The sequence below is a fragment of the Musa acuminata genome, unplaced genomic scaffold (genome assembly GCF_036884655.1).
Source record: "Musa acuminata AAA Group cultivar baxijiao unplaced genomic scaffold, Cavendish_Baxijiao_AAA HiC_scaffold_1077, whole genome shotgun sequence".
Lineage (NCBI taxonomy): Eukaryota > Viridiplantae > Streptophyta > Magnoliopsida > Zingiberales > Musaceae > Musa > Musa acuminata.
Window position 1 is genome coordinate 694,905 of NW_027021291.1, and position 18,628 is coordinate 713,532.

Here is an 18,628-nt window from a genome sequence, read left to right on the forward strand (position 1 = left end):
ATAGTTCAAAATCCATAGAAATAAGAAAGATCCTCATTCGAGTCTTCCAGTAGGTGTAGTCCGTCCCACTGAACATGGGTGGACGTGTAATAGAATGCCCCTCATGGTTTCCGGCGTATGCCATCTCTCTTGGGTTTTAATCCGTTAGAGAGTTAACCTTGCTCTGATACCAATTGTTAGGATCGAGAGATCTAAGAGGGGGGGGGTGAATTAGTGCAGCGGATATCTTTCTGCGATTAAAAACGAAAGCTGCGTTTGTTCGATAAAAAACGATTTCGATGTAAAAGCTGATTCTAAGATTACTTAAGATCAAGCGCAGTTTACGTCTAAACACAGTTTACGTTTAAACTCAGTTTGCGTCTAAATATAGTTTGCGTATAAACGCAGTTTTGCGTCTAAACGTAGTTTTACGTCTAAACGCAGTTTTGCGTCTAAACTCAGTTTACGTCTAAACGCAGTTTTACGTCTAAATGCAGTTTGCGTTTAAAAGTAGTTTTACGTCTAAAACACAGTTTTACATAGTTTACGTCTAAACGCAGTTTTACGTCTAAACGCAGTTTGCGTCTAAACGCAGTTTTACGTCTGAACGCAGTTTGCGTCTAAAAGTAGTTTTACGTCTAAAACACAGTTTTACGTTTAAACACAGTTTCAAAGAGATCTGATTTTAGAAACTCGTTCGTAAAAGCGCAGAAGACAGTTTTGCAGAATCAAAATGTAAATGTAAATTGATCGTACGAAAAATAGAGATTTACGTCTGAATGCATATTCGAAAAGATCTGTCACGCCCCTCAAAATAACAACAATATTTAAAACAATTTTCATCAACACAAATCCATCCAGGATCCAAACTAACGTTTGAGGACACTGAAAAACATTCAAATCAAAAATTTCACTTCTATAATCTACCAATTCATAACCCTGTGCAATTCATAACCCTGTGCAATTCATAAACATAGCACACATCACTCGATAATTTATACAATCTGAACTCAACTCATCAGAACAAAAACCACAATATAAATCCACAAGTGGGGAAATCTATGCAGTCACCACAATCATCGATTTGCCATAAGTTCATATCATTACACGAATTTAATTTAACATTCCAAAACCCTATACATGAGGGATCCTTTAACTTACACAAAATCCACAGGTTTAGATTCATAGTCACATTTCATTAGATGCAAGGTAGCTTATACACAACTACATATATGCTAACAAAAGTTCTGCCCAACGTCTTCTAAACTTTCCACTGCCTCAGCCCATTCTTAACATTTAAGCAAGCGATACGCTATCCTGAAAAATTTATCAACAAATGGGGTGAGCATAAAGAGCTCAGCAAGTGACTAACATATCCATATCAAAATAGTACAATTTCCAAAGAGATGCAGTTTTCAAACACAAAGCAGAATATACGATTTCGTATACATAATATCATTAGGAGCAGAATCATAATTGTCCTTTTTTAATCATACATATTTGGTTCCTGACAAATGGGGCATAGAGTAATTGGAGCATATCAGAAACAAAGGAAACATATCGGAGCTTATCAATGGCATATAAAATGTTCCAAAACACATCAACGACATATGGAACATTACGAAGCAAACTCAACAGTGAAGGAAACATTTCAGAGCATATCAAACTCATATGTCGTACAGAAGCTCAAACGTCGTCCTTGACGTTGCAATCATATCATACTTATCCAGAGCAGGAACAGAAATAACTCACCAAGACTCTGGATGTCATATCAAACATATAGAGGGTGTAGTGGGATCTCAGTCAGAATGTGATTCATCCATTTCTGAATGACCACCTGACAAAAGTCTCCCACGTCTGGGAGCTCCATCCACCCACGTCTAGGTGAAGTCAAAGGGGGCCGGCAGAGCATCGCAGGCTCTAAGCAATATCCCACATAGCGGGACCCCACATAGCGGGCAAATAAGCGCATACCAGAATATCCCACATAGCGGGACCCCACATAGCGGGCAAATCAGCGCATACCCTTTACCATTTCTGGCAAAGGTCCAGACAATCCCACACACCAGAGTACAAGAAGGCAGTTTCAACAAATTGCAACATATAACGGAAGCACACGCGGAACAACCAAACGTACATGTGCCTTTTCAAAAACAATGTGATGCAAGGAACAAATCTCTCACAAAAGTATTCATTTTAGGGAAAGAATTGAAAGCAAGAGTGTACAGGGATTCCAAGCAATCATAACCAGCTCAATTCCAATAAGAAGGTTAGGCGAATTCAAGTATCCAAAGGAAATGGAACAGAATACGCGAAATCGACCAAAGCTCGATTTCGGACAGAATTCCAGTGGCACATCAAACAAATATTTCAGAATAACAAATATGCTCCAATACCCATAAGAATGCTATGGTTGAACCATATATCAGTCTATATTCGGATGGAACAGATTTCATATGAAACAGGGCTCCCAACACAGAGTTACCTCTGATTTGGTAACATAAGGTCAAAATCACAATCACTGGTTTGCAGACTTTATAGGATCGGATTCAACAGACGATAGGGTGAGCAATTGAACTCCAAAATTTTCAAACTATATGTCAAAAGAGAGAATTTCAAGTCTAGTTTCAAATAAAATCAGTTTGGTACAAATCAGAATTTTCAACAGGGAGTTATAGGCGTTTTAGTTTCGAAAGGTCAGAAATCTTGAACTCTGTTTTACAGCGTCTATAGGCTCTTTTGAAACAAATTTTTGGGTAAGTATTCGGTGTCCAAAATCTACAAAATCGGTGTCAAAAGAAAGACATACGAATCTAATTTCAAACAAAAATAGTTCCTGCCTGAATTCTCATTCTGTACTAAAACTTAGGGCCGAACCGTGCTTAGGGGTCAGTTTACCGAAAACTTTCAGAATCCATAGTTCTATGTCCAAAGAGGAACATATCAGTTTCTAAATAAAAATCTTCCAATTTATTTTGAATCAACATAAAAACAGAGTCAAATACTTATGTAGGATGGGGTTAGAACACTTGCCTTTCAAAGATTTCGATCCGAAGATCCAAAGAAGGTGCTAGCCCAAATCCTTCTACTTTTCCTCCGTGTCCTCTCTCTATTTCGTTTTGTGCTCCCGTTTTCTTCCTTTCTTGGCGAACTACAACACATGTCGAACATCGAGGCACAGACACCTACTCTCTCTTACTCTCATTCCTTCGATTCCAGCTGCAGTTGCCACTGCCACAGCTGCCTCTCCTTCTCTTCTTCCTCTCTTCTTCCCTTTTCCTTTCTCTTCTTCTTCCTTTCCTTCTCTTCTTTCCCAGCTGCACTACTGCAGTCGCAGCCTCAGCCACGGCCACAGCCTCTACTTCCTCCCCTGCTCATCTTCCTCTCCTTCTTCTCTTCCAACTGCAGCTGCCATCGCAGCAGCCGCAGCCCCTTCTCTTCTTCCTCCCCTTCCCTTCTTCCTTCCTCTTCCTCTTTTCCTGCCACAGCTGCAGCTGCCACAGCCGCAGCCGCAGCCACTTCTTTCCCTTCTCCTCTTCCTCTCTTCTTCCTCTCCTTCCCTTCTTCCTTTCTCTTCCCCTTCTTTTCCAGCTGCAGCTGCCATCGCCGCAGCTGCAGCCCCTCCTTCCCCTTCTCATCTTCCTCTCCTTCCCTTCTTCCTTCCTCTTCCTCTTTCCCTGCCACAGCTGCAGCTGCCACAACCACAGCCGCAGCTACTTCTTTCCCTTCTCCTCTTCCTTCTCCTTCCTTTCTTCTTCTTCTCTTCTTCTCCTTCCTCCCCTTCTTCTCCCCGACGAACAGCACCTCCTTTCCTCTGTTTCCTCCTGCAGGAAACAGAGGTGCCGCCTCTTCACCCGCTTCCACTTCTTCTCTTCTTCCTCACCATCTCTTCCTCTCCTTCTCTTCCAGCTGCAGCTGCCACCGCCGCAGCTCCTCCTTTCCCTTCTCTTCTTCCTTCTCCTCCCTTTCTTCTTCTTCTCTTCTTCTCCTTCCTCCCCTTCTTCTCCCCGACGTCACACCCACCCTCTCCTCTGTTTCCTCTGCAGGAAACAGAGGTATCACAACCTCTTCTCCTGCTTCCTCTTCCTCTTCTCTTCCTCTTCTTCTTCCTCTCCTCTTCGAACGCCCCTCACCTCTCCTCTGTTTCCACCTGAAGGAAACAGTGGTGCTGCAGCCCTAGCTGCTGCCACCTCTCGCTCCTCTCCCTCTTCCCTCTCTTTTCCCTCTTCTTCTCCTTCTCTTCTTCTCCTCTTTCCCTTTTCCTCCCCAACGCCACACACCTCCTCGCTGCAGCCTTGCCACAGCTATTCTCCTCTCTTCTTCTTCTTCTTCTTCTTCTTCTTTTTCCCTTCTCCCTCTTCTTCCTCTCTTCTTCTCCCCACGCTCCACCGCTCCTCTGTTCGAGAAACAGACCCACGCCCCACCGCTTCTCTCTCTGTTCGAGAAACAGAGAGCGTGGGAGGCGGTGGGATAAAACCGAATTTTCGGTTTTCCTTTATCTTTTTCTTTTTGCAACTTAACAGTTTAGTCCTTCAAATTCCTATATTTACATATAGATCCTCCGATTTATAAATAAATCTTTATTAATAATTTTTTAAAAGTGAGGGATATTACACTCTCCCCTCCTTAAAAGAAAATTTAGTCCTCTAAATTGATCATAGCTCAATCGATGAAAAGATGAGGATTATGATATCTTTATTTCCTCCTTTGCTCTCAAATAATTTCATCAATACAATACAATTACATAATTGTCCACGAGTGACCGAAATATTCTCCTCCTTGATCCTCAATAGACGGTAACCCGACCTTTAATCAATTTCTAAAAATACTTGCGCACCCTGTAATTAATCAAGCAAGTCGTTACTTCAGAAAATACTCGTTTTTGATGATCACCTGATTCAACTATCCATAATCAATACAAAGCCTCAATGTTCCATCCATCTTTTAACTAACACCGGAGCACCCCATGATGAAATATTAAGCCAAATAAAATCCTCATTTAATAATCCTTGTAGTTGCTTTTCTAATTCTACTTACTCAAATGATATCTTTCTGTAGAGAGGCTTAGATTTTAGGATTGTCCCAAGGACCAAATCAAAAGCAAAATCACATTTGGAGGTAATCCAAACAAGTCATCCTGGGATACATTAGGCAAGGAGATAAATAATGTCCAATACTCTCAAAATAAAAGATCGACTGATCAAATATGCAAAAAGTGATCATTTGTTATATACCAATCCATACTGGTATGATAAGAAGATAGCCAATCCATACCAAGTATAATATCAAAACTCCAAATCTCTAGGAGAACTAAATCAGCAAAAGTTCAAGTTCTCCAATAAGAATCAGACAAGAGGACCAGATTCAAGTTCGTTATCAAAGAATCTCCAATGATCGTATTTACATATAGCACATAATGTAGTGGTCTAGGTTGAATACCCAAGTGATAGGCAGAATATTCCGAATCAAATCATAGATGGGACCCATGGTCAAACAAATATTTGCATTCATTCATAAACATACATAATACCTTCGACCACTAATTCAGAAGTCTTAGAATCATATTCAGTGATAGCATACACTCTGATATGGGCAGATGATTTATGAGGCAGTGACTCTTTCTTATTGTTCAAAGGGCAGTCTTTTATTTTAATACCCAACTTTCCACAAACAAAATAGACTCCAGTCATTTGAAAACACAAACTTGTTTCATATTTTAACTTACAATTCACACGTGATTGAGTCTTTTGTGGTGACTTCCTTTTTCAAATCCAAATGTCTTGATCCTCTTGTTATTACTTTCTGATTCATTTCCAATCATATTTTTATTGCTAAACTTATCCTTATCATTCTTGTCACTGATCTCCAAAAATTCTTTTCATTGTTGCCAATAATAATCAGCCTCTACTTCCAATATAAGGTGGCAAAAGAAATCTTTTGATCATCAAAACAATTTTGTACATCATATATCTGCTCCGTTTGCATCACTCATTCTTCTACCACCCATAAAATTAGGTCCACCATGCTTCCGCTGCGCCACTCTGATTCAATATCCCCAATCAATCCTTTCATTCCCCTTAATTAATCAGAAACAATGAAATAGGAGGACCAAATGTCCTCATCATCCCAGATTCCTAAAATGCATCAAAGAAAATTTTCACCAATCATTAAAGTTCACTAGACCTCAATATATTTTGCATGTCAACATATCAGATATTTCAGTGATCCTCAAACAATGCTCTGATACCACCTCTGTCACGCCCCTCAAAATAACAACAATATTTAAAACAATTTTCATCAACACAAATCCATCCAGGATCCAAACTAACGTTTGAGGACACTGAAAAACATTCAAATCAAAAATTTCACTTCTATAATCTACCAATTCATAACCCTGTGCAATTCATAACCCTGTGCAATTCATAAACATAGCACACATCACTCGATAATTTATACAATCTGAACTCAACTCATCAGAACAAAAACCACAATATAAATCCACAAGTGGGGAAATCTATGCAGTCACCACAATCATCGATTTGCCATAAGTTCATATCATTACACGAATTTAATTTAACATTCCAAAACCCTATACATGAGGGATCCTTTAACTTACACAAAATCCACAGGTTTAGATTCATAGTCACATTTCATTAGATGCAAGGTAGCTTATACACAACTACATATATGCTAACAAAAGTTCTGCCCAACGTCTTCTAAACTTTCCACTGCCTCAGCCCATTCTTAACATTTAAGCAAGCGATACGCTATCCTGAAAAATTTATCAACAAATGGGGTGAGCATAAAGAGCTCAGCAAGTGACTAACATATCCATATCAAAATAGTACAATTTCCAAAGAGATGCAGTTTTCAAACACAAAGCAGAATATACGATTTCGTATACATAATATCATTAGGAGCAGAATCATAATTGTCCTTTTTTAATCATACATATTTGGTTCCTGACAAATGGGGCATAGAGTAATTGGAGCATATCAGAAACAAAGGAAACATATCGGAGCTTATCAATGGCATATAAAATGTTCCAAAACACATCAACGACATATGGAACATTACGAAGCAAACTCAACAGTGAAGGAAACATTTCAGAGCATATCAAACTCATATGTCGTACAGAAGCTCAAACGTCGTCCTTGACGTTGCAATCATATCATACTTATCCAGAGCAGGAACAGAAATAACTCACCAAGACTCTGGATGTCATATCAAACATATAGAGGGTGTAGTGGGATCTCAGTCAGAATGTGATTCATCCATTTCTGAATGACCACCTGACAAAAGTCTCCCACGTCTGGGAGCTCCATCCACCCACGTCTAGGTGAAGTCAAAGGGGGCCGGCAGAGCATCGCAGGCTCTAAGCAATATCCCACATAGCGGGACCCCACATAGCGGGCAAATAAGCGCATACCAGAATATCCCACATAGCGGGACCCCACATAGCGGGCAAATCAGCGCATACCCTTTACCATTTCTGGCAAAGGTCCAGACAATCCCACACACCAGAGTACAAGAAGGCAGTTTCAACAAATTGCAACATATAACGGAAGCACACGCGGAACAACCAAACGTACATGTGCCTTTTCAAAAACAATGTGATGCAAGGAACAAATCTCTCACAAAAGTATTCATTTTAGGGAAAGAATTGAAAGCAAGAGTGTACAGGGATTCCAAGCAATCATAACCAGCTCAATTCCAATAAGAAGGTTAGGCGAATTCAAGTATCCAAAGGAAATGGAACAGAATACGCGAAATCGACCAAAGCTCGATTTCGGACAGAATTCCAGTGGCACATCAAACAAATATTTCAGAATAACAAATATGCTCCAATACCCATAAGAATGCTATGGTTGAACCATATATCAGTCTATATTCGGATGGAACAGATTTCATATGAAACAGGGCTCCCAACACAGAGTTACCTCTGATTTGGTAACATAAGGTCAAAATCACAATCACTGGTTTGCAGACTTTATAGGATCGGATTCAACAGACGATAGGGTGAGCAATTGAACTCCAAAATTTTCAAACTATATGTCAAAAGAGAGAATTTCAAGTCTAGTTTCAAATAAAATCAGTTTGGTACAAATCAGAATTTTCAACAGGGAGTTATAGGCGTTTTAGTTTCGAAAGGTCAGAAATCTTGAACTCTGTTTTACAGCGTCTATAGGCTCTTTTGAAACAAATTTTTGGGTAAGTATTCGGTGTCCAAAATCTACAAAATCGGTGTCAAAAGAAAGACATACGAATCTAATTTCAAACAAAAATAGTTCCTGCCTGAATTCTCATTCTGTACTAAAACTTAGGGCCGAACCGTGCTTAGGGGTCAGTTTACCGAAAACTTTCAGAATCCATAGTTCTATGTCCAAAGAGGAACATATCAGTTTCTAAATAAAAATCTTCCAATTTATTTTGAATCAACATAAAAACAGAGTCAAATACTTATGTAGGATGGGGTTAGAACACTTGCCTTTCAAAGATTTCGATCCGAAGATCCAAAGAAGGTGCTAGCCCAAATCCTTCTACTTTTCCTCCGTGTCCTCTCTCTATTTCGTTTTGTGCTCCCGTTTTCTTCCTTTCTTGGCGAACTACAACACATGTCGAACATCGAGGCACAGACACCTACTCTCTCTTACTCTCATTCCTTCGATTCCAGCTGCAGTTGCCACTGCCACAGCTGCCTCTCCTTCTCTTCTTCCTCTCTTCTTCCCTTTTCCTTTCTCTTCTTCTTCCTTTCCTTCTCTTCTTTCCCAGCTGCACTACTGCAGTCGCAGCCTCAGCCACGGCCACAGCCTCTACTTCCTCCCCTGCTCATCTTCCTCTCCTTCTTCTCTTCCAACTGCAGCTGCCATCGCAGCAGCCGCAGCCCCTTCTCTTCTTCCTCCCCTTCCCTTCTTCCTTCCTCTTCCTCTTTTCCTGCCACAGCTGCAGCTGCCACAGCCGCAGCCGCAGCCACTTCTTTCCCTTCTCCTCTTCCTCTCTTCTTCCTCTCCTTCCCTTCTTCTTTTCTCTTCCCCTTCTTTTCCAGCTGCAGCTGCCATCGCCGCAGCTGCAGCCCCTCCTTCCCCTTCTCATCTTCCTCTCCTTCCCTTCTTCCTTCCTCTTCCTCTTTCCCTGCCACAGCTGCAGCTGCCACAACCACAGCCGCAGCTACTTCTTTCCCTTCTCCTCTTCCTTCTCCTTCCTTTCTTCTTCTTCTCTTCTTCTCCTTCCTCCCCTTCTTCTCCCCGACGAACAGCACCTCCTTTCCTCTGTTTCCTCCTGCAGGAAACAGAGGTGCCGCCTCTTCACCCGCTTCCACTTCTTCTCTTCTTCCTCACCATCTCTTCCTCTCCTTCTCTTCCAGCTGCAGCTGCCACCGCCGCAGCTCCTCCTTTCCCTTCTCTTCTTCCTTCTCCTCCCTTTCTTCTTCTTCTCTTCTTCTCCTTCCTCCCCTTCTTCTCCCCGACGTCACACCCACCCTCTCCTCTGTTTCCTCTGCAGGAAACAGAGGTATCACAACCTCTTCTCCTGCTTCCTCTTCCTCTTCTCTTCCTCTTCTTCTTCCTCTCCTCTTCGAACGCCCCTCACCTCTCCTCTGTTTCCACCTGAAGGAAACAGTGGTGCTGCAGCCCTAGCTGCTGCCACCTCTCGCTCCTCTCCCTCTTCCCTCTCTTTTCCCTCTTCTTCTCCTTCTCTTCTTCTCCTCTTTCCCTTTTCCTCCCCAACGCCACACACCTCCTCGCTGCAGCCTTGCCACAGCTATTCTCCTCTCTTCTTCTTCTTCTTCTTCTTCTTCTTCTTTTTCCCTTCTCCCTCTTCTTCCTCTCTTCTTCTCCCCACGCTCCACCGCTCCTCTGTTCGAGAAACAGACCCACGCCCCACCGCTTCTCTCTCTGTTCGAGAAACAGAGAGCGTGGGAGGCGGTGGGATAAAACCGAATTTTCGGTTTTCCTTTATCTTTTTCTTTTTGCAACTTAACAGTTTAGTCCTTCAAATTCCTATATTTACATATAGATCCTCCGATTTATAAATAAATCTTTATTAATAATTTTTTAAAAGTGAGGGATATTACAAGATCAGCACTTAGAACTTGTTCGTAAAGGCACAGAGAGCAGTAGTTATGTAGGAGGTTTGCAGCAATGATAAGGAACTCAAAAATAAACGCAAACCAGAGATTTAGAGTGGTTCGGTCAGTCTTGACCTACTCCACTTTTGGCTTCCTCTACCGACGAGGTCACCGACGTCAACTAGCTGTCTTCCTTCAATGGGCGAAGGCCAACTGCCCTTTTATAGTTTCACTCCTTTTGACGGGCTCAGGAGACAACCCTTACAGATCCTTTCTCTCCTCTCTTTACAACTCAAGACTTGAAGAACAGAAAGAGGAGAACTTTTGGACTTTACACAAGTTTGAGCTCTTAGAATCACAGAAAATATCAAGAATTCGTAGTGGATCTGTATCCTTTCTGTGCTGAATGGGTGGGGTATTTATAGGCCCCAACCCAGTTCAAACTTCGAGCTCAAACCGATCAAATCCCGGAATTCCGGGATCAGGCGGTTGCACCTATTGACTGGAGAGGTTGCACCGCCTGGCAGAGCTCGAAGTCTGAGCTCAGGCGGTTGCACTTCTTGACTGGAGAGGTTGCACCGCCTGGCAGAGCTCGAAGACTGAGCCCAGGCGGATGCACCTTCTCTGTCAGGGGTGGTTGCACCTCTCTGCCAGAGCTCGAAGACCGAGCTCAGGCGGTGCATCTCCTGATCAGAGAGGTTTCACCTCTCTGCCAGAGGTGATTGCACCTCTCTGCCAGAGGTGGTTGCACCTCTCTGCCAGAGCTCGAAGACCGAGCTCAGGCGGTGCATCTCCTGGCCAGAGAGGTTGCACCTCTCTTCCAGAACTCGAAGACCGAGCTCGGTGATTGCATCGCCTGGCAGAGCTCGAAACTTGAGCTCTGGCGGTGCTACCTCTTGACAGAGGAGGTTGCACCGCCCAGTCTCGTTTGGAGACTAAGTCCTGGGCGGTTGCACCTCTTGGCTGGAGCGGTTACACCGCCCAGTCTCGCTGGGAGACTTAGCCTGGGCGGTGCTACCTCCCTGCCTGGGCGGTTGCACCTCCCACAGCTTCTTGGGTCCGAATGGGTTGAACCATTCGACCCAACATGAGTTCTTTAGGGGCCCAATTGCCCCAGGATTAAGCTAATAGGATCACCTCCCATTTCTAACTTAATCACCGTGCTAACTACGATTAAATTTAAGACAATTTCTGCAGCTTTGCTTCGGTACGTCAATCGCTTCTTCCGGCGAGTTTCCGGCGAACTTCCGTCGATCATCCGATGAACCCTCGGTGATGCTTCTGCGGACTTCCGGCAAACTCCTGGACTTTGCGACGATCCACTTGGCGAGTTCCGACGAGCTTCGCTTGGCAAGCTTCCGGACTTCTCGGATCTGTTCTCGCAGAACCTCCGACGACCGTCCGAACTTCCGTCGAACTCTCGAACTCCCAACGTGATCATGATCTTGACTCTGGAGCAACTCCTGCTGCTTATCTATCTTTCATCGTAGTTAATCCTGCACACTTATCTCAACACACAGATTAGACAACAAATGACAATTGACTTCATCATCAAAATTCGAGATTCAACAAGATTTAGAGTGGTTCGGTCAGTCTTGACCTACTCCACTTTTGGCTTCCTCCTCCGACGAGGTTGCCGATGTCAACTAGCTGCCTTCCTTCAATGGGCGAAGGTCAACTGCCCTTTTACAGTTTCACTCCTTTTGACGGGCTCAGGAGACAACCCTTACAGATCCTTTCTCTCCTCTCTTTACAACTCAAGACTTGAAGAACAGAAAGAGGAGACTTAAGGATTTTACACAAATTTGAGCTCTTAGAATCACAGAAAAGATCAAGAATTCGTAATGGATCTGTTCTCATTCTGTGCTGAATGGGTGGGGTATTTATAGGCCCCAACCCAGTTCAAACTTCGAGCTCAAAACGATCAAATCCCGGAATTCCGGGATCAGGCGGTTGCACCTCTTGACTGGAGAGGTTGCACCGCCTGGCAGAGCTCGAAGTCTGAGCTCAGGCGGTTGCACCTCTTGACTAGAGAGGTTGCACCGCCTGGCAGAGCTCGAAGACTGAGCTCAGGCGGATGCACCTTCTCTGTCAGGGGTGGTTGCACCTCTCTGCCAGAGCTCGAAGACCGAGCTCAGGCAGTGCATCTCCTGATCAGAGAGGTTTCACCTCTCTGCTAGAGCTCGAAGACCGAGCTCAGGCGGTGCATCTCCTGGCCAGAGAGGTTGCACCTCTCTGCCAGAGCTCGAAGACCGAGCTCGGTGATTGCATCGCCTTGCAGAGCTCGAAACTTGAGCTCTGGCGGTGCTACCTCTTGACAGAGGAGGTTGCACCGCCCAGTCTCGCTTGGAGACTGAGCCCTGGGCGGTTGCACCTCTTGGCTAGAGCGGTTGCACCGCCCAGTCTCGCTGGGAGACTTAGCCTGGGCGGTGCTACCTCCCTGCCTGGGCGGTTGCACCTCCCACAGCAACTTGGGTCCGAATGGGTTGAACCATTCGACCCAACTTGAGTTCTTCAGGGGCCCAATTGCCCCAGGATTAAGCTAATGGGATCACCTCCCATTTCTACCTTAATCACCGTGCTAACTACGATTAAATCTAAGACAATTTCTGCAGCTTTGCTTCGGTACGTCAATCGCTTCTTCCGGCGAGTTTCCGGCGAACTTCCGTCGATCATCCGATGAACCCTCGGTGATGCTTCTGCGGACTTCCGGCAAACTCCTAGACTTTGCGACGATCCACTTGGCGAGTTCCGATGAGCTTCGCTTGGCAAGCTTCCGGACTTCTCGGATCTGTTCTCGCAGAACCTCCGACGACCGTCCGAACTTCCGTCGAACTCTCGAACTCCCAATGTGATCATGATCTTGACTCCGGCGCAACTCCTGCTGCTTGTCTAACTTTCATCGTAGTTAATCCTGCACACTTATCTCAACACATAGATTAGACAACAAATGACAATTGACTTCATCATCAAAATCCGAGATTCAACAATAATTTCTTGAAATTTAGGTTTATTGTTTTTTAAGTAGCTACGTAACTGACTGATAAATTTCTTTACCTGTTCAATTTCTAGCGGATCAAGATATCCATTCGCTCCGGTATAAATAGTAGCTATCTGTTCTTCCACTGCGAGAGGGTCTGATTGGGATTGTTTAAGCAACTCGCGTAATCGTTGACCTCTTGCCAATTGATTCTGAGTAGCTTTATCGAGATCAGAAGCGAATTGTGCAAAGGCTTCTAACTCTGTGAATTGCGCTAGTTTCAATTTTGATTTGCCGGCTACTTGTTTCATGGCTTTAATTTGAGCTGCGGATCCTACTTTGGAAACGGAAATACCCACATTAATAGCAGGTCGGATTCCAGCATTGAATAGATCGGCAGATAAGAATATTTGTCCATCTGTAATGGAAATTACATTAGTAGGAATATAAGCTGAAACGTCTCCAGATTGAGTCTCAACTATCGGTAAAGCGGTCATACTTCCTTCACCTAAACTAGAATTTGATTTAGCGGCTCTTTCCAAAAGTCGTGAATGCAAATAAAAAACATCTCCTGGATAAGCTTCACGACCGGGAGGTCTTCTTAATAGAAGAGACATTTGGCGATAAGCTTGTGCTTGTTTGGAGAGATCATCATAAATTATTAAAGTATGTTGTCCACGATACATAAAAAACTCAGCCAGAGCCGCTCCCGTATAAGGAGCGAGGTATTGTAATGTAGCAGGTGAATCCGTCGTTTCAGCTACCACAATAGTATATTCCATCTTTCCTACCTGAGCCACAGAAGATGCTTTTTGACCAATAGCTACATAAACACACATTACATTTTGACCTTTTTGATTGAGAATCGTATCTGTGGCTACGGCTGTTTTGCCAGTCTGTCTGTCTCTAATAATTAATTCTTGTTGACCGCGTCCTAGGGATCATCAAATCAATGGCAATAAGCCCCGTTTGAAGAGGCTCATATACATAACGTCTAGAAATAATACATGGGGCAGGAGATTCAATTAACCGAGATTCAGAAGCTGAAATTTCACCTCTCCCATCAATAGGTTTAGCCAGAGCATTTATAACACGATCCAAATAACCCTCACTCACAGGTATCTGAGCAATTCGTCCTGTTGCTTTTACGGAACTTCCCTCTTGTATCATCAAACCATCACCCATTAATACAACGCCAACATTATTTGATTCCAAATTCAGAGCAATGCCTATTGTACCCTCTTGAAACTCTACTAATTCACCTGCCATTACTTCATCAAGACCATGAACACGAGCAATTCCGTTGCCTACTTGAAGTATGGTACCGGTATTCACAATCTTTATTTCTCTACTATATTGTTCAATACGCTCACGATTAATATTACTAATTTCGTCGGCTCGAAGGGTTACCATTAGTGTTTCTTTATTCTTTTTAGGAAGGAAAAGAAAAAAATAATGCCTAAACTATAACTAAAAAAAGAAGGGCTAATCAGTTATTTCTTGCATGGCCCTGAGAATGCCAATATTAGCACGGATCGTACGGAAATGTAACTCGCTATTCAAGCAACTATTCAGAGTTCCTAGAGCTCCTTGTAAGGCTTGTTGGAAAACTCGTTGTCGGACCTAATTAATCGCTCTTTGTTGTTCAAACTGAAGGGTTTCATTTTTGTAATTTTCTAATTGTTCCAAACTATTACTAGTGGCATTAATCAAATTTTGTTTTTCTCATTCTATTTCAGAGTATCCATTCATTCGATACTCATATGCTTCCATTTCCACTTTACGTAAGCGAGCCCGGGCTCTTTCGAGCTGCTCAATGGCCCCTTTACGTAATTCTTCCGAATTTCGAATAGTATTCAAAATCCTCTGTTTTCGATTATCTAATAAATCATTTAATGAAAGTAGATTATCTTATCATTAATTTCAAAACTTCCATGATCTCTTCCCAAACCAAACATGAATCTTTCGATTCATTTGGCTCTCACGCTCAATTATTTATTTTATTTATGGTGTGGGTATTCCCATATCTTTTTTAATGTTTTATTTATGGTGTGGGTATTCCCATATCTTTTTTAATGTAATGAGCCTACCCTCTCTTTTCTGTTTGTATTCAAAGATGTCAAAACTGATACAAGACCAGAATATCAGGAGGACTCTTCCGACTAGACCAGACAAAAATCTAGAATTGTCAACAAAGTTGTTTCTTTATTTGTATTTTATTTATATTTGTTTTGTATTTTATTTATCATTTTCAATTTTAGAATTCTATTTCATTTTTCATTTTTTAAAAATGAAAATAATAATTATTACATTTTTTTATTTGTTTCTTCAAGTCCAAAAATTCCTTTTTTTTATACATAGGTCGTCATTTTAGCATTAGATAAAAAAAGCAAAGTGCTCATTTTTCTAGTAAATGGTTCAAATTCTTTTATCGATACGAGTGTTCTATATCAAATCAAATAAATTACCAACTTTTTTTTTTAACCATTTCGTTACTAACGTAGTGGTAGAAGTGATAGAAAGAGTACCATGTTTTACCTAGACTTTAAACAATTTAGCTTTAACCATGTTAATGGTCTCACATTATTGGTTGATAGAGAATCAAAGTGGATTTACCAATAAGTCACGAAATGCTATGGTTCTTACATATGATTTCTTAATTTATTCAGAAGTAATTCATCGAGATCGTGCACCTTTTTCCTATTTCTCCTATAAATACCATAAATAAAGTGCAGCTGGATGGATCCAACCTATTCTTGAAATACACAACTCGCACACACTCCCTTTCCAAAACAAATCAATACACCAAGCACTACACTTAGATTTATTGGATTTGTTGCTAAAATATCGGTATTAAACCCGAAACTCCCGGCAGATGGCCAGTGACCCAAGGAAACGAAAGAATCGATTACATTTTTCATATGCTCCCCTCTCTTATGGATAGGACTAACAAAGAACAGAGTTCTTTTTGTATCATTTCACTCGCCTTTTTTTTATCGATTTCTTTGTTGAATCTCGTATTTTGATGATGAAACAACTTGATATATGTTTATGATTTAATCTGTGGTTTGAGTAACGCAGGATGCTTCGATCAGGATGAGACAATTAAAGCAGGAAAATCATGTTGTGCCGAAGGAACATGTCAGAAGATTGGACGTCGGGCCGGTGGATCGGTCGACGTATCGACAGAAGGCTTCGGGCCGTGGAATCGGGCATCAGGCCAAGAAGAGCGGGTATTGTGCCAAGGATATCGGAGTTGCGGAGTCAACTGGCCGATTGGGCAATAGGCTGCAGGAGAGGACGATGCGCCGAAGAATCGGACGAAGCGTCGAGTGACCAATGACATGTCGGACAACTTGGTTAATTGCTTAGGATTAATTGTCTCGATCGAAGTTTTGTTTTATTGTGCAGGATTAACTATGATAACGATGAAGACATAAAGCGAAACAAAGTGTCGGAGTCAAGCGCGAAGGATTTGTTGCGAGTTCGAGAGTTCGACGGAAGTCCGAAGGTTCGTCGGGAATGCTACCGGAACTAGCCGAGAATGAGTTGGGAGCTTGCCGAAGGGTTTTTCGGAAGCTCGCCGAAAGGTTCGTTGGAAGTTCACGGAGCTCACCGAGAAAGATCGGAGCTTGCCGAAGAAGCTCGTTGGAACTCGCTAAGATCAAATCGTGAAGTCTAGAAGCTTGCCGGGAGTCCGCAGAATGGTTTCCGAGAGTTCATCGGAAGACCGCCGGAAGTTTGCCGGAAGCTCGCCAGAAGAAGTCTTGACTTGCGGACTTTGTAATAGCTTAGAAAATGTCTTTAAAATCATAGTTAGCATGTTAATTAGGGTTAGGATTAGGTGTTAATCCTATAACCCAAGTAGGGGCCAATTAGGCTCAAGTTCGGACTGGTTTGGGCCAAGTTTGGAGCCAAACCAAGTGAGCTGAAATAGTGAAGGAGGTGCAACCGCCCTAGGCAGGAGGTGCAACCGCCTGGGCTAAGTCTGCCAGCGAGACTGGGCGGTGCAACCGCCCCAGCCAGGAGGTGGCACCGCCTGAGCTCAGTCTTCGAGCTAGACTGGGCGGTGCAACCTCCCTGACAGAGAGGTGGCACCGCCTGAGCTCGGTCTTCGAGCTCTAGCAGAGAGGTGCAACCGCCTCAGTCAAGAGGTGGCACCGCCTGGGGCTCAGTCTCCGAGCCAGACTCAGGCGGTGTAACCGCCCCTGACAGAGAGGTGCAACCGCTTGAGCTCAGTCTTCGAGCTCTGCCAGGCGGTGCAACCGCTCCAGTCAGGAGGTGCAACCGCCTGATCCCGGAATTCCGGGATTTGATCGTTTTGAGCTCCAAATTTGAACTGGGTTGGGGCCTATAAATACCCCACCCATTCAGCACAGAAAGCACACAGACCTACACCGAAATCTTGATCCTTTCTGTGATTCTAAGAGCTCAAAATTGTTGTAAAGCCTTTAAGTCTCCTCCTTCTGTTCTTCAAGCTTTTGAGTTGTAAAGTGAGGAGAGAAAGGTTCTGTAAGGGTTGTCTCCTGAGCCCATCAAAAGGAGTGAAACTGTAAAAGGGCAGTTGGCCTTCGCCTATTGAAGGAAGGCCTCTAGTTGACGTCGGTGACCTCGTCGGAGGAGGAAGCCAAAAGTGGAGTAGGTCAAGACTGACCGAACCACTCTAAATCTCTGGTTTGCTTTTATTTCGAGTACCTTATCATTACTGCAAACCTCCTACATAGCTACTGCTCTTTGCGCCTTTACGAACAAGTTTCTAAGTGCTGATCTTTCCAAATCTGCATTCAGACGTAAATCGGTGTTTTTCGTACGATCTTTACATTGCAGCTTACGTTTGCGTTTTGATTCTGCAAAACTGTCTTCTGCGCTTTTACGAACTAGTTTCTAAGTTCAGATCCCTTTGAAACTGTTTTAGACGCAAACTGCTAGCGCAGAATTCTTGAATCCTTTTGCCGGCGAATTGGGTCCCATTGTCCGTGACGATGGTCCTGGGGAGGCCGAACCGGGTCACGATGTTTTTCCATATGAACTTCTTGATCTGCTGCTCGGTGATCGCCGCCAGCGGTTCAGCTTCCGGCCATCGGGTGAAGTAGTCTATTGCGACCACAATGTATCTTCTCTGCCTTGAGGCTGGGGGGAAGGGGCCGAGGAGATCCAGCCCCCATTGCGCGAACGGCCACGCGCAGGTGATGGGGGAGAGCGGCACCGCCGGCAGTTGGGGGGTCCGGGCGTGCCTTTGGCACGGGCCACACTTCCGTACGTAGGCCTTCGCGTCCTGGACCATGGTGGGCCAGTAATAGCCTTGGCGGAGAATTTTGCAGGCCAGGGTTCGGCCGGCGATGTGCTCTCCACAAATCCCTTCATGGACCTCGGCCAAGACAGTCGTCGCCTCCTCTGGCTCGAGGCACTGTAGAAGAGGGTGGGAGAAAGACCGCTTGTACAGCCGCCCGTTCGCTTCGGAGTACCATGCATGTTTTCGGCGAATATGTCGGGCTGCGGCTTCGTCGGTGGGGAGGGTCCCGTCGCGTTTGTAGCGCAGCATGTCCCCTACCCAGGTGGCTCGGGAGTCGGCCGCCGAAACACACGCGACCGGGATAGAGGGG

The 18,628-nt window shown here is 43.7% G+C and overlaps 1 protein-coding gene across 1 annotated transcript; it reads right to left on the reverse strand.

Moving 5' to 3' along the window:
* Positions 1-13,931: 13,931 nt before the first annotated feature.
* LOC135666158 (ATP synthase subunit alpha, chloroplastic-like) lies at positions 13,932-15,345 on the reverse strand. The gene has a single exon (XM_065177729.1). It carries the CDS (start codon positions 14,436-14,438, stop codon positions 13,932-13,934), a length of 507 nt encoding a protein of 168 aa, XP_065033801.1. The 5' UTR covers positions 14,439-15,345.
* Between the last annotated feature and the right edge of the window lie 3,283 nt (positions 15,346-18,628).